The sequence below is a fragment of the Trachinotus anak genome, unplaced genomic scaffold (genome assembly GCF_046630095.1).
Source record: "Trachinotus anak isolate AG129_WGS33_773 ecotype Australia unplaced genomic scaffold, CSIRO_AGI_Tana_v1 ptg000019l, whole genome shotgun sequence".
NCBI classification, from domain to species: Eukaryota; Metazoa; Chordata; class Actinopteri; order Carangiformes; family Carangidae; genus Trachinotus; species Trachinotus anak.
The window spans coordinates 28,662,172-28,678,145 of record NW_027273870.1 but is presented as its reverse complement, the minus strand read 5'-3'; the positions used below and the strand labels follow the sequence as shown (position 1 = coordinate 28,678,145).

The window sequence follows — 15,974 nt, the reverse complement described above, 5'->3', positions numbered from 1 at the left end:
ACACACTAGTCACACAGTGTTTCACAATAAAAAGAATAAAAGAATAAAAATCAAAATGCATCAAATAAAACCAACAGCAAAAACACCAGATAAAGATATACAAGTTGTTTACAAGCTGTTGTTGACTGGAAGGCCTGATCACCCCGGGGCTTTAAACGTGTTCACACACTGGTTCATTCAGATTGTGATTCAACAGATGAAGAGCGGCAGCCAGGTTTTCCCGCAGGCCTCCAGGAGAGAAGAACTCACTGTATCTGTACAGCATCTCACCAAACACAGGGTTCCCAAACACAATTACACAAATGAAATAGAACCACGTTTCTAACTTTTGTTCTCCCAGCCTGGAGCTGCAGGTGGGTGGAGACGTCAAACATGTCAGTTTTGGTATTAAACTTTTCCACTGGAGCTGAAATGATGTTCTTCTGCTCAGCTTTCATGTCGCTGTTTTGCTGCTCTTGGCATTGTTCTTTCTTTTGTTGGGTTTAACATGATAGCTGCGCTCAGGAAACTAACGGCCACCCATTTAACAGGCACCTTGTCACACTGACACCTGATCCTCTGAAATGATAAATGTCTTATGGTGACGTGGGAAGAGAAACTGTTTCACCTCATCTGGTTTTAGTCTCTTTTCAGCAGGACAAAGGCGTAGCCTGCTCATGAGAAAAGATGTTTTCAGGTAGACGGATCATTTTTCCGTCCCCGACCTCTTTAGAGCCCAGAAATCCAAAGCCAGGTGTGAGATGTGGCACAACACTGTGCTCCTCCAGCTCCCTGTTTCTAGGCGCCAAGGGAGCGGCCTTTAACCCAGCTGAACAAAAGATGAAGGCTGCCTCTGATTTGTTGGTGGTGGCTCTGTAGACAGTATATATGTCAGAGTCAGGTGTTTTCTCAGAGCCAGAAGTGAGAGCTGGGGTCAGGATGAAGGTACTCGTGGTGTTTCTGCTGGGCTGCAGTCTGGCTCAGGGGTGGCTCGTGTCGAAATGTGAACTGAGGGACCAACTGATGAGGGCGATCGGTGACCTGACGGAGAAGGAGAAGCAGAGAGGACTGTCTGGAGAGAACTTAGTGGCTAAGAGTAAGTTCTAGTCTTCTATTAGAAACATTAAAGTCTTCTATTAATGGTTTTAATGATAAACATATGTTGGTTTGACAGTTTGAAAGCTGTTGTCAGTCCTGGACTGAAAATGAATCACTATATACAGTAGATCTGACTTTATGCCTTAATTTCATTCTTTTTAAAAATCATTTTATGCACATATACAGTGAGGCTGAGTGTTGGCAGGTAGAAATGTACACGTTCAACAGTAGTTCTTGCACCATCTACATCAGCCTTATGCTACTTCTCAGCCACCGTGTTCCCCTGAGGAGTCTCATGTGGCATTTCCATCCCTGCACACAGACAGTCTGAGGCCAGGCTGTTCCAATCTGTGGTTCCCTGACGGTGGAACCAGCTCCTGAGGTCTCTCAGAGCTGGGGCGTCCCTCTCTATCTTCAGAGAGCACCTCCTCTCCTAACTCCTCTAACACCCTGACGTGTCTAACCAGCTCTGACTGAGTGTAGAATGACTGTCGGTGCATTTCGTCACTTGACCTCATTGCCGTTTTTGAATAGATGTAGTACTTTGACCCTCGACCCCTTAGACCAAGGTCTCCTAGTGCACTGAAGCTGTTGAACAATCAGAGTCCAAATCTGCTGGACACGAAGGCAGCTCCACAAACAGTGAAAAAATGAACCCACAGCAGACTGACAATTAGAACAGAGATCTGATAGCTGTGGATTGATTCTGCATCTGGCTTCAGGAGAGAAATAAAGCCTGTGTAAAATCTTACATTGCCTCTCCCAGGCTGAATTAGACACTGGGACACTAGAAGGTTGGCTGCACAAGGTGTCCCTTCTATTATAGAGCCCAGATCAGATTCTCACTTCCCCTTAACTTTGTCAGGATCATCCAGCTTGATGCTGCAAAGTATCTTATGAAGTCATTTGGTGATGAATTTAAGCTGCGTGTTATCTACCAACAGGGTTCATCGGTGAAGCCTTTTCACTTAGAATAAAACTCTGAACCTGTAGAATTAAAGGAAATCTTTAACATGCTTTGGCATCAAGAGAAACAACCAAGTAATTGAGGAATGCTGAATGACACTGAATGGTCTTCTTTCATATTTTAATTATTAAAAAAATGACTCATTATTTTCCTAAAACATCTGGGCACGGTGGTTTTGAACAAAAGTCAAAACAGCAGGAAGTAGTGAATTTTTTGGGACCATCTACATTAAGTGCTTTAGTGAGTATTTACCATGAACTGTATATAAAGTTGGATGTAGCCTCCGTGACATCACCCATTGGTTTCTGAAAAGCGGTGGCTGTTCTGTTGTTGCCATCTTGGCAGCGTCTGACTCCGCCCAACTACAGGCTAATCCAAAAATGGGCAAAGAGGTGGAGCATGTGGAGCTGAGAATTCAGTGCACGCTGGTTTGTGGGAAGTATATTTATAATTCACCCCGGTACAGTTGTCATGAAGGAGGAAATTAGCTCCAGAGACTGGAACAGTTTTTGTACCAGGCTGTAAACATGTTGATTTCTGCTGTAAAGTTGGACATTTGAACATGGGAGTCTGTGGGGACTGACTCACTGCTGGAGCCAGACTCTAGTGGTCATTAGAGGAACTGCAGCTTTTGGCTTCATTTTTCTGCCCCAGAGGTTGATGCTTGGTAATTATGTGTATTTACTGCACGTCAGCTGAGAGTCTGTCGGTCCACACTGAAATATTTCAACCTTTGAATTGATTATTATGAATTTTGTGCAGATATTTGATGAATCCTAATCACTTTGGTCATCCCTTGACATTTTTTTTTGGTTTTTGTGGTTTTGTGCTTAATTTCCATGAAAATTAGTGTAGAAAAAATTCATGTTCCCTGCAGGATGAATTGTGTTAACTCCGGTGATCCACTAACTTTTCATTGAGCACCAACACTAATGACCTCAGCTGTATTTTGTGGTGAACATTATACCTGTTAAACATTGTGATGTTAGGACAATCACAGTGAACATATGAACATGACTTCAGTATTTAGCTGAAGGCAGCACTATTGTTGTTAGTGTGGTTGTTGACTCGTTTTTTGTTTTTTTTTTCGTTTTTTTGTTTTAACATATTTTTATTGAGATTTTTATATTAACTTTAAACATGAACATTTTAACAAATGAAATAAACACATTATCCCCCAATCTTGCAAAAAAGGAAATAAAAATAAATTAATTGAAAATAAATAAGCTCTATGGCCCAGAGGAAAGAGCTATATCAGGCTGTGGATAGACACACACCCGTCAGGAGACGTTCAGTGTGGGTTTAGTGAGTAAAATACAGAATATCAACCAACTCATCTTTTGAAAGGTTAGTTAAAGATTAAAAAGCTGACAGTGTCCAAAATGACTGGATTAATCCAGTCCTGGAGATTACGAATGTACTCATTAAAACTGATATTTTTTGGGTAAACATTGAACATTTGGGTCCTTGAGGAAAAATCAGAGGGTCATAAAACCGTTAGGAATCATCTTCTGGGGACCATGAATATCTAGAGGTGATAACACAGCATGATGTTTGTGTGTCTCTCCTCTCTCTGCCTGCAGTTGTCTGTCATGTGGAGCTGTCATCAGGCTTCAACACCAGTGCAGTGAATGAGCTGCTCTCTGGGATGGAAGACGATCACCACAGGGGGAGGAGGCACGCTTCCTTCGGGGGCATGTTCAGCCTGGCTGAGTTGGAGGGCCTTGGAAGCACCGTCCGCCCCCACACTCGGGAGCGACGCCACGCCAGGGAGCCTTCATCGCACGGCCATCCCACACCACCCATCCAGTCTCCACAGCGTGAGGAGGAGCTCTGGACATTATACGGCCTTTTCCAGCTCAGCAATCACCTGGTCTGCAGCGATGGCATGACGCCATCGCCCAACATCTGTGGGACAAGCTGCAGCAGTGAGTTTCACTCTGTGTTTGTCTCTTGGCTGCATGTTGTTGTCGTCATCACTACTGTAAAATTGTGTGTGGACTGAAGGCGGAGTCGATTTTTGCAGTGTTTTTACAGTCTGCATTTATTCTCCCCAAACAACCAACGCACCAACCCTGCAGACGTTAGCTGAAGATACAGTAGCTGCCAACTTACACATCATCAGTGTGTGTTTGATATGTGCTAATGTGACACTAGAAACACTAGAAACTACATTTCACTCTTTTCCTCTTCTCTCCTTGAACGAAGGATTCATTCTTCACTCAAGTTTACAAACTGTTTCCTCCTTTTCTTTCCAGACCTGGTTGATGAAGACATACGTGATGACATCAGCTGTGTGTTGAAGATCTTGACCAATCTTGTGTAAGTTCATTTTTATTATCACTTCTTCACAGTGGAGTCACAGATTGCATCAAATGTCAAACAACCTTTGTACAGTTTTAAGGTCACTGTATATCGATTTATCTTGACTTTACTGTACAATGGCCACAAGGATAATTGCATTTTTACATTTTCCATCACACTGTTGTTACATGTGTGTTTATTCACACATTTTTAAAGCGTTTTGCCACAATTTGGATGCATTCATTGCATTTCATTGTGAATTGAGATGATAAAGATTGACTTGAAAATGACACTGAGACAGTCAGGTTCTGTTTTGGATGATAATTTGATTCTGATTTCAAAAGCTTAACAACTAACTTCACTGAAAAGTCTATTCTCAGTGCATGTGCTTCAGGTTTCTGTCAAAGACTGTGAACAAAGATGGACGTAGCCTCTGTGACATCACCCACAGGTTTCTGAAGAGTGGTTTTGAGGCTCAGAGTGAGCTGCTGCACCGTTGACATCTTGGCAGCGACTCCGCCCCTAACTCACAGCTAATCCATAAATGATCAAAGAGGTGGGGCCAAGACTTTGGTGCATGTCGGTTTTTGGCGATCATACGCTCACCCACCTGTCACTCAAAGTGGCCACGCCCTCAATAATACATAACTTTAAGCCTTAATAAAATATAAACAGGTGAATTATATAAAAAATTCACCCCCCCATACAGTTGTCATGAAGGAGGAAATGATCTCTAGAGACCAGAACAGTTTCTGTACCAGGCTGTAAACAACAACTGTAAACATGTTGATTTCTGCTGTAAAGTTGGACATTTGAACATGGGAGTCTATGGGGACTGACTCTTTTTTCAACCCTGGAGGTTGATGCTTGGTTTCTGCATCACACTTGTGTTTACTGCATATTTCTAAACTAGTTTGCGCCTTCAAGTGTCAGACTTGTTCTGCACAGTGAAGGTCAAACATCTGAGTCAAGGAACAATAAGAAAAACATATTTTGAAGACAGACACAACAGGAAAGAAAAAAAAGGTGTGTGGCCTGTGCCCTGGGGCCATTTGTCTCAAAAACCACCCAAATCAGTGATGTCATAGTGGGTGTTTTCTGTGTTTTGTTGATAGTATAGAGTGACAGACAGGAAACAAAGGGACAGGGTGGGGCTGTCGTACGGTTTGTGCTTCAATCATCTGGCTGCTGGTGTTAAACCTGGTGTTTTACCTGAGGGAAAACAGCATCTGTTTGTGTTGCAGCCTGAAATGACAGTTTGTTTGGCCCGTGAGTCACTGAGGAGCTGAACTCTAATAAAAGTGTTTCTATTCATATCCTGAATGTTTCCACAGTGAAAACGGCTTCGGGTCGCCCCACTGGGAGCAGTTAAAGAGAATGTAAGTCATATCTTCATCTGCTTTTCAAAATCCAGCCTTTAAGTTGCAGCCCTTTAAAAGCAATAAATATAATAATGAAATCAATACAGTCAGTTGATGTAACAAACGACAACATCTGAATCCTCCTCTGTTTATCTGCAGGATCAGGCTGATCTTCCAGGAGGTGTGCAGAGATGTACAGGCCTCTGAGTACTTTGCTGAATGCTCTTAATCTGAATTTATTTAGTGCCTGTCACTATAACCATCAGCTGAGGAGTTAATCGTCTCTCAAATGAGCTGCCAGTGATTTATAGCCATAATAAAGTGAAGCATATCACACTCTTTGTAGTGTTTTTGTGTTTAGTTTCAAAAAGTTTCACAGTGTGACCTGATGAAGGTACTTCCTCCATGATGAGTCCATTAATGAGCCTCTGATGAAAATCAAGTGTTTCACCTCGTTAACGTCCACATTTTGTTTTTATATGATAAAGACACATGATGAGTGAAATAATCAGTCGACACCATGACTGAGTGTTTCCACCTTGAACCAATGACAGTCTCATAAAAACAGATTAGACAGTCAGGGATTCATACGTCATTGAACCTAAAGAACCAATCCTATCAACTTCTGGGGACAGGGGGCGGGACTAAATACACCTGCAACCTTGTCAGTACAGAGAGCATTAGTTAGTTAGCATTAGCACAACCGTTAACACTGTGTCAGCCACTGCCAGTTACAAGCTAACAAACAGCATAAACAAATAAAAGATGCTAACTATGCTAACTGTTCTGATCCGTCTGCTAGTCTCTGATTCTGGTCTCAACAGCCTCCTCATCTGAGTCTGGGTCTGACTGAGGCTCCAACATGAGGCTGAGTCTCTCTGATGCTCTCTGCTCTTTCACCTGGACACCTGGAGCCAGCAGGTGGTGGGTGGGGCCAAGGCCTGATCCAGGTGTCTCAATGAGGAACTCAGAGCAGATGAGCTTCAGACCAGTTTTTTCTTTGGGAAAACCATGTTAAACTAAATATGAATGATAGCGGAGGATTTTCACAGAGTTTAAAATAGCTTTTATTGATTTTTGGACACTTGAGGGCAGAAGAACAAACAACAGACAGACAGAAGCCCGTCTATTCCACAGACGCACATCAACGTTATCATCCCACGGTGAGTCAGGTTTGTGTCCAGCTGCTGAATGGGAGTCCATCATTCACTCTCCTGTGGCTCTGTAGCCGCTGAACGCTCCACTGTGTTCACCAGCTGACCTCTGACTGCGTCTGTCAGCCACTCGCTGCCGGGCAGGTTGTGCACAGAGGGTTAATCAGTTTGTTTGCTTTGTGAAAACAAGTTTGATGAGGACATTGAACCATAAAGTAAATGTACTGTAAAAACCAAAACTATGCGCTAACAGAGACTCAAAAGCTCTACAGAGGCTGTCGAGTTGAGTCATAATTAAATAATTATAATTCACAGACAACAAAGTTATTTGAAGACACCAAATGTTGGAGTTATAGTGTCTTTTTAGCCCCGTATCACACATACTGGCCGCTGGCCTTGAGCTCTGGACACAGCTTGGCCTCCAGATCTTCAATCTTTATCGACTCCACGTCTTTGGAGCTGGAGAGGCTGGCAGCCCGGGTGATCTTGGTGAGGGTTTCTTCATAGGGTGGAGGCAGGTAGACCATGACGAAGACTCCATCCGATCCATCGGAGCTGGTGCTGGTGTGGCGCTCGGCGTTCCTGGTCAGGGAGGAGAGGAACTCGGCGCTGCTCTCTGTGTTCTGGAGGTCCAGGGCGATGATGTTGGCCAGGCTCAGTTTACTGCGGGACCACCGGCGGTAGACCAGACCAACCAGGAGAGCCAGCAGGAGGACAGAGATGATGGGGAGGACCACGTAAACCACCAGCTCTGACTTCCTGTCCTCTCCCACGTTCAACTCATTCCAGTTGTGGCCCTGTTGATCAACAAGAAGGGGAGTCTTTAAAATCTATGTATCTTTTGGAAACAGCCTCGCTGGCATTTATACATTTAGTGTTTTATCATAGTCATTTAAAAGTGAAACAAAACTCAAGAACCCAGACACTTTGCTACAGAATCCTCAGAGGTGGGCTAAGGACTGTCCTGAGGGGAAGTTGGGACAGAATTAAGGATCCACTGACCAACACAGGAAATGATGATGATGAGGTTATAGCTCATCAAAATACAGAGAGCTGATGCATCTGCAGTTCGTTCTGTGACTACATGATTATGTTTTTGTTCTCATGTATTCGGTCAAAGCAAAATTAAAGATATAAACTGAGCAACAAACACAAAATCTTCACAACAGAAAAGTCGCTCGTTCCCTTTTTGTTGGTTTGAGCGAAGATATTTGTCAAAGTACTAAAAACTCTTTTCACCACAAAAACTTGAGTAGTTTTGTTTGCATTTGCTTAATTAACTGAGATCACGGTTAGGTTTATTTTCAGGCTCGTGTCTGGTAACAGGATAAACATGTTTTTCCCAATTTTACTTTCTTTCTGTCAAAGGTTTGTAATTAAATAAATCATCAATATGTAAAAGGTTTACGACCTGACAATAATCTGTAACAGTTTCCCTGCAGTTCTCCATAAATACCGGTTCACAGCTCTTTGGTCTTCAGTCAGATGAATGTGTAACAGACTGAGTGTGACCTTGTCTGAGAATGAGCTGCAGCTGCTCATCGTGCATCACAAACCCTGAGTCTGTGTTGGATCCTGACAAGAAGGGTGAGCCTGCACCCCTCCAGCTGTGAGATGACAACATGTGGCGGTGCCGCTTACATCCGCTCAGAGTGTCCCAAATTCCCCCTGCCTCAGTTTTTCTAGCAATTAGTTAATGCTGCCTGGTTGACCCAGCAGCCTGCAGACTCTGCTCCTCTGCACGACTGGACAGTTTTAATACGCAATCCGTCTGAGTGTCACCCGACGGCTCTCAGTACAAAGTGCTGCTGTCCCCAGAGTCTGAGCCTTAATGCCAGGCTTAGAGGACTCTCAAGGGAAAGAAAGACAGACAACTAGTGCTGTTTTGTAAACAGCAAGATGGCTGCCATCTATGCCACTTGACCAGTTGGTAAACTCAAAGTTCCTGAGTGTTCAGAAATTAGACAGGGCTGTGTCAGAAATAGGAAAAGAACTAGTTTGCCACTGCTTCCTACTCACTATCTGCAGGAATGAATCCTAAAACCTGGAAATTAGTTACATCTCATCACTTCCTGTTCCCTCATCCTGAGGTCTCTGGCTGAAATCAGGTCTGTGTTTAACAGCAGCTCAGACATGTTCAGGTTTGATTCTCTGACATCAGATCCGTCAGTGAATCCCTCAGTCCTGATTCTTGAAGCTTCTCCGGCTGTTAAAAAGGCCGGTTGCTAACAAGAGTCTAAATGAGACGACAGAGGTTGTTTATCCAACATGAAACCGACCTCCTCACCAGTCCACCTTTACAGCCTCGCTGTGTTTCTGCAAACTGTCACTAACTCTGTCAGAGGAAAGGCTTCTGTAGAAGAGCTCAGAGCTGAATCAGACTACAGGCTGGAGGTTAGTGGTGGTGACGGTGAAGTCATGTGACCGTGGGGTCGTTGGCTTTTACTTTAGGTAACTGCGCTATGCATGATGGTATATATTGCTTGGTTAGTGACCATCAGTTGTACACTCTTTTTCACAATGCATTGTGGGATATCATGAGCCCAGTATATAGGGTACAATAATTCTGACTACACATTCAAGCAGCACTAACTGCAGCGGACTGTGCAAGGAGCAGTGAGTGATTTCAAACACAACCTTAAAGAGCAAATTTTTATCGCCTGACAATCTGACTGAAATTTCACTGTGGAAACTGACTTTATATTCTGAATTTCAAAAAATAGAGATATTGGCATAAATTGAGAGGTCATGCTAGAGTTCCTCAGCCTTCTGTTATTCTATTCTCAGAGGAAAAAAAACACTGGTTAATGACATGTTAATGTTTGTCAGCCTTAAAAATATACTGTGACCCAACCGGTTGAGCCTCAACTTTCATTTCTGACCATGGAAACTGCATTTCATGATGCAACCTCTCCTCAAGGTTCATTTAGTAGTTAATCTGGAGCTTTTGATCATATCACATGATCATCATCTGTGTCCAAAATCAACAATAAACTTAAAATCTCAGTTTTGAAGCCAACATGGACACAAAGTCCTTAAAGTCCTCGGAAAAAACAAAAACAATTCCATGACAACTGGCAGACTCATGAAGGTCATGTGATGTGATCAAAAGGTCCAGGAAAGGCAGGGATCTTGAGGTGAGATTGTTTTATCAACATAACACAACAGTCTTTGCCTCCTCAGCCCTGCAGCACCAGTGGATTCCTCATCAGTGAAGCTTATTATTTACTTTAAGAAATAAAACAGGTCAATTTCTCATTTGATGGAATAAAGCAGCGAAATCTTCGTCTCTAGGTTTTAATCTTACACTCAAAATCAAACAATCACTGGAACTCATAGAAACTAAATGTGATACTGAAGGAACATTTCTTCCTCTAACTTTGCTCCACATACGGGAGAACATTTGGTCAAATTTAAGGTCGGTTGTCAGATTAAACTCCACACACCTGCTTCTCCGGTGTGGAAGGTGATCCTGTCACCCAGTCGTACGACCCCCTCCCTGCTGGTCCAAACCTCATCCAGCTGCTCTCCAGTAGCACCCGCATGATGCCCAGGTGATGGTGATGGTGTTGGGGTGGATGCTCGGACGGAGAAATGTGTGTTCGCAGAGGAAATAGATGACAGCTGACTAAAGCATCCAGCTGTTGGTCCAGTGGTTTCAGGAGTAAACAGAACAGAGAGCAGGGAGGCGACGGCCGCCGGTCCAGGGAGGAGGAGGGTGTTGGGAGTTGAAGGTGAGATGGTGGGGTTGGTGCCCAGCAACCGTGGAGGGGGGGGGGGCAAGAGCTCAGCAGCTGCTCACATGCTCACACATGCAGCAGAGCAACAGGATTCAGGCCAATGAACGGATTTAGAGCTGTGCAGCTGCCCTACAACATAGAGAGAGAGAGAGGTGTGTGTGTGTGTGTGTGTGTGTGTGTAAGGCTCGGTGACAGAAAAAGGCGGGGCTCCTCTTCAGATCAACTCTCAGGCACGTGGGGCACACTTGAGGAAAAAACACATCGATAGTAAAATCACACAGCTGTTACATCAGTGTGTGTGTTTGTGTGTGTGTGTGTGTGTGTGTGTGTTGTGACAACAATTCACAAGATTATCCGAAGTATGTTGCTACTCTTCATTTCTCAGAACACACGTGTTGCATTTTCTGAGCAACATGAGAACAGGGGAGAGAGAAAACAGAGCCAGAGCGTTTCCTGCTGTTTCCCACAGACACTGATGGGTTTCTATATCAATACTCCAGTGACTGTGTTGCTCTAATTATAGAACTATGGATAATAGCCACTTTATTTTTTCAGTTGACATTATGCTGAAACAACCTTATAAATATATATATATATAAATATATTTGCATTTAACCAAATAAAAACAAAATTAACTTCATATTAATTTTTAGTATGAAAAAATATAATTATAATTAATCATAATTTCTATCATCTAATTATGATGTGTAAAAAATAATTTCTACTTATGATGATGATATGGAGTTGAGAAAAGCAAACAAATCCTCATATTAGAACCAGGTTTGGTTTTCTTATATGAAATAATGAAATCTTTTTCATTTCTTTCAAAAAGATTTCAGCACTTTTTACTTTTTAATATTTTATGTTGCATTTCCTTTTTATGTGCTCTGCAAAAATACGCAGGGACTTTATGTAATGATAAACACAATTCTACAAAAACACTTGGGTAAAATACGATTTTGACCACAGGTGAACAAAGTAGCAGCTATGAAAACATGACCAAACCCACATTAGCATGACAGTAATCAGTCATATTGCCTCAGTGTTTATTTTCTGCACCGTGCTGATAGGCTGAGTGTTTTAAAAGTGAATATGAACCTGTGAGGTCTGCACAGTTGCACGAGAAGAACCTGACGGTGTGAAACATCTGTCCTGTTTGTGTGTGTGTGTAAATGAAAGCCCAAGCAGCAGCTCTGTGAAACAGATGGACAACCACATGATTTATGGTCGTCTGAGACGCCGCTGGCGTGCAGCCGCCTTACATTAATCCTCATTGAAATATTGCATGAGAGAGAAAATACCTGAAAACGTTGTCTGATTAAATATCTATAGGATGGATTAAACAGGAGATTTATCTGCACGTTTACTGTGTGGAAGGTCAGGTCGTCACTGCTGGCGTCAACAGGATCAGCAGAAACTTTTTGAAGGTGAAGTTTTTGTTAACGCTATATAGCCAATGTTAGCATGAGCAGCTGTTTACTCAGCAGTTTAGAAGAAACAAGTTCAGCATCAGACTTCAGTCCTTCACTTACTAAGAGCTGACTTCAACTGTGGAAATAATAATTTTATATATTATCTCTGTCATTTCTTCATTTCTACTGAAGTTAACATGCTAACCAGCTAGCTCCGGCCCAGTCGTCACTTTCCGATACCGAGTCACTGGACCGTCTGGTCTGCCCTGAAGAAGTAGCTGCTCAGAGAACATGTAATTATCCTGTTATATGTTGTTATAATGTTACATTCAATTCAATTCAGTTCAATTCAATTTTATTTGTATAGCGCCAAATCATAATATACATTATCTCAAGGCACTTTACAGGGTAAGGTCAAGACCTCACTTTGTTACAGAGAAAAACCCAACAGTTCTCACAAAGAGCAAGCGCTTGGCGACAGGGGGGAGGAAAAACTCCCTTTAACAGGAAGAAACCTCCAACAGAACCGGGCTCAGGGTGGGGGGGTCTGCCTCGACCGGTTGGGTTTAGGAGGAGAAAAAAGGGGGGGGTAGGGGAGGAGAGAGGAGAAAACAGAGAGAGAGACCAGGAACAGCTGTGTCGGTGATGGTGTTATCAATAATAATGACAGATAACAGTGGTTAATAGTAAAGATGAGTAGTGGTGGATCTGGATCCTGCTGCTCCAGAGGCAGAGAGACCTGCAGAATGAGGACAGAGAGAGGGAGAGAGAGGAGAAGCACAAACTACGGGAGAGAAAAAATACAAAGTTAATGGCATAAAGTAGTCGAGAGAGAGAGAGAGAGAGAGAGAGAGAGAGAGAGCCCAGTGCATCATGGGAATCCCCCAGCAGCTAGAAAATAGGAAACACATAACAACTGTACCAAAAGTATGTTTGTTTTTATTATATTTTTCATTATTTTTTATGATATATATATATATATATATATATATATATATATAAGAATTTCAGAAATAAATTTAACAAAACAAAAACTAATTCAAACAGATTTTCCAAACAAAGATTAACCATTTACCACGCCAAGGTTGGAAAAATGTGTTATGTCTGTAGAATGTAATTGGACACCAAACTCAAAAAGCTAAAGCTAAAGCTAAAGCTAAAGCATACTACTTGTCTCAACTAGACAGTTTTTTAAGACTTGTCAAAGTTTTCTGAGCCATTTATTTAAAATTGGGCAAATCCCCATGATTGTGCATAATATTACAATGTTCTGTTTTCTTTTTCCTCATGAAGGCTGGAGTTGGTTTATGTGGTTTGTGAGTTTGTTTTCTGATTTGTATTATGAAAATGGAATAAAAATGTTTGACTCATAATAGAAGAAAATCCCTCAGGGGTCGGTGAAGTGTTTTGTCACTGACACCAGTATCAGATGAAAAGAAATGCGAGCAGAGCTTATGGAGCCTGATGAAGTCTGTCACTGTCACTGAACAAAGCTGCTGCTAAAGCTTGATTTCCCTCCCAGATCAGACCCAAATCAGCAGAATCTTCACTGACTCTGGTCTAAATCCTCAACACGCCTTCAATCCGGGGATTTAAAGAAGCCATCCAACTCTCACAGCTGATGGAGCCTGAAGAGATGAGTCTTCATCATCACAGACACATTTTCCCTCACATCCGACTCACATCTGTTTGTGTGTCAATGGACAAACTCTGTCTCCTTGTTTATGTTCTAACTTGCAACAAATGAACCACATTTTTCAGGAAGCATGATGCTGCCCTGAACAGCCACTTCTGCTCCAACCAGACTTCTTCTCATGACTCAACTCTGGAGCTGAAGAAACGATGTTCACGGGGACATTGATGATAGCTCAAAGTTCACGGGCCAGTGAGGGGTCACCAGTTGATTTCAGACTGGGAGAACATTAGGCAAATGTGAGTCTAAAACTCGAACAAGAACTGGCTGTGGGTGGATAAAATGTACATTTTTAGGCTGTTTTGTGTGATACACCTGATCTGAGCCTCTGCACCTGCACGATGTTATCAACCACTGACAGTGAAGTGACCTCACGAGCGTCCTGTTTTTACATCTGAGGTGTTTTGCATATGCAAATCATTACATAATGGTGATCTGTTCAGAAAGGGTATTAAAAACGTGGTTGAACAGAAACTGAGACCTGAGCAGAAAACGAACTGCGTCTGAACCCTGATGTCGATGCCTGACACCAACATTAAAAACTGACCAACACGTTTGCAGTTATATCGACGTCTCTTTCATCACCTCTCTATCCACTTTTGTCTGAATTAAAAAGTGACTTTTAATCAATCAAGGTTAATCTGAGCACCACTGCTTTATTCCAGCAGATGGAATAACTGGACAGATGGATTATCACCAGAACAGGAACAGTTTTCTGTCTGAGTAATCACAGAAAAAAAAACCAAACAAAAACATGTTAAACTCAATGACACTGAGGTCAGTGATGAAGTCCGTCTCACGCCGTCGCAGCATCATCCAGAAAAGGTTTGGGTGTCCAAACATTTTCTGGCCATGTGTTGATTTATAAATGTGATGACCAACTGATAATTCAGCCTTTATTTGGGACTGGATGGAGTTTGTTTGGAGAAAACTGTAGTGAAATTATCCCAAAGTACAATCACTGAAGTGTTCCTGTCATTTTCACTCACCGACCACTTTATTAGGAACACCTGCACACCTGCTCATTCATGCAGCTATGCAATGAGCCAATCATGTGACAGCAAATACATAAAATCCTGCAGATACACGTCAGGAATCAAAAATGAGATCTCAGTCTCTCGTGGTTGTTGGTGTCAGCTGATTTAAAGACTGGTCTGATGGATCTGGATTCTGCAGAGACAGTTGATAACAGGGTCTGAATCCATGGACCCAACCTGCCTTGTGTGAAAGGTCCAGGCTGGTGGTGGTGGTGGTGGTGGTGGTGTAAGGGTGGGGGGATCTTTTCTTGACTCACTTTGGGCTTTAACACCAATCAGTCATGGTCTTCCCGAGTACTGTTGCAGACCATGCTCCTCCCTTCATGTCCTCAGTGTTTGGATGATGTTCCTAATAAAGTGCTCAGTGTGTAGATCTCAGTGTAAATGTGCTTCATCGCTCCTCAGTCTTTCTGTTAATTAAACAAAAAGCATCGCCTGCTCTGGAGTGCAGGTCCAGATGTTGCTCGTGATGACGCTGAGACCAATCTAGATCAAAGACTCACACTAACACGTCCACGTTCCAGCTGTCAGGTTCAACATCTGTCTGGAATCGACCCAGCGGGATGCTTGGCGCTGGAGGGGGGAGCGGGTGGGATTTGTCCCTGCAGGATTACAGGCCCCGGGCGGCAGCAGCTGTAATTACTCCTCACGTGGCGAGCTGAGTGGGCAGAAATATGAGGGACGGGTCCGAGTGTACAGAGGTGGAGAGGAGGATCATGGGTAGAACCAGACCCATCATGACACCGCTGATGGAACCCTGGGTAATTCCCCCGCCCTGAGTGACTCCATGTTTTTCTTCTGTGTGTCTGACAACTGGTGCAACTCACACTTCACTGAAAAGTAAAAATACTCCATTACAAGTAAACTTCCTGTATTCCAAAGTTTCTAAGTAAGGATACAGAAGTATTATCTGTAAAAAATACTTTATTTATCAAAAGTAAAAACGTCCCTGTGGCTGATTTATTTATTATTATTATCATTTTTTTTATCATATGATTAATACTGATGCATCAATGCGTCAGCAGCATTTTACTGGAGCTGGTTTGAATGACTTTACATTCATGTAAATTAGTCCAGTGTTTCCCAACCTAAAGTTTGGGTCCCTCCAGAGGGTCACAAGATAAATCTGAGTGGACATGAGATGATTAATAGGAGAGAAAAGACAAGGGGCCCCAAGTAGGCACACATGTATTTGTAAGTAGTGGATTTTAAAATACTCCAAATCTTAT

General features: G+C 42.7%; 2 protein-coding genes across 2 annotated transcripts; one reads left to right on the top strand and one right to left on the bottom strand.

Moving 5' to 3' along the window:
• The first annotated feature begins 885 nt into the window (after positions 1–885).
• On the top strand, positions 886–6,045 carry LOC139636595 (uncharacterized). The gene is made up of 5 exons (XM_071504810.1): positions 886–1,075; positions 3,628–3,972; positions 4,303–4,366; positions 5,683–5,727; positions 5,869–6,045. Exons 1-5 carry the CDS (start codon positions 919–921, stop codon positions 5,936–5,938), a joined length of 681 nt encoding a protein of 226 aa, XP_071360911.1. The 5' UTR covers positions 886–918; the 3' UTR covers positions 5,939–6,045.
• Positions 6,046–6,669: 624 nt separating this feature from the next.
• LOC139636772 (small integral membrane protein 28) lies at positions 6,670–10,865 on the bottom strand. The gene is made up of 2 exons (XM_071505072.1): positions 10,310–10,865; positions 6,670–7,660 (listed from the first exon to the last, which is right to left on the bottom strand). Exons 1-2 carry the CDS (start codon positions 10,406–10,408, stop codon positions 7,238–7,240), a joined length of 522 nt encoding a protein of 173 aa, XP_071361173.1. The 5' UTR covers positions 10,409–10,865; the 3' UTR covers positions 6,670–7,237.
• Positions 10,866–15,974: the final 5,109 nt, after the last annotated feature.

Coding starts and splice junctions, on each gene's coding strand:
- LOC139636595 (XM_071504810.1), top strand. CDS start 919: ATGAAGGTACTCGTGGTGTTTCTGCTGGGCTGCAGTCTGGCTCAGGGG. Junction 3,973..4,302: donor CTGTGGGACAAGCTGCAGCA/GTGAGTTTCACT, acceptor TTTTCTTTCCAG/ACCTGGTTGATGAAGACATA. Junction 4,367..5,682: donor AAGATCTTGACCAATCTTGT/GTAAGTTCATTT, acceptor ATGTTTCCACAG/TGAAAACGGCTTCGGGTCGC.
- LOC139636772 (XM_071505072.1), bottom strand. CDS start 10,408: ATGCGGGTGCTACTGGAGAGCAGCTGGATGAGGTTTGGACCAGCAGGG. Junction 7,661..10,309: donor CTTCCACACCGGAGAAGCAG/GTGTGTGGAGTT, acceptor GTTGATCAACAG/GGCCACAACTGGAATGAGTT.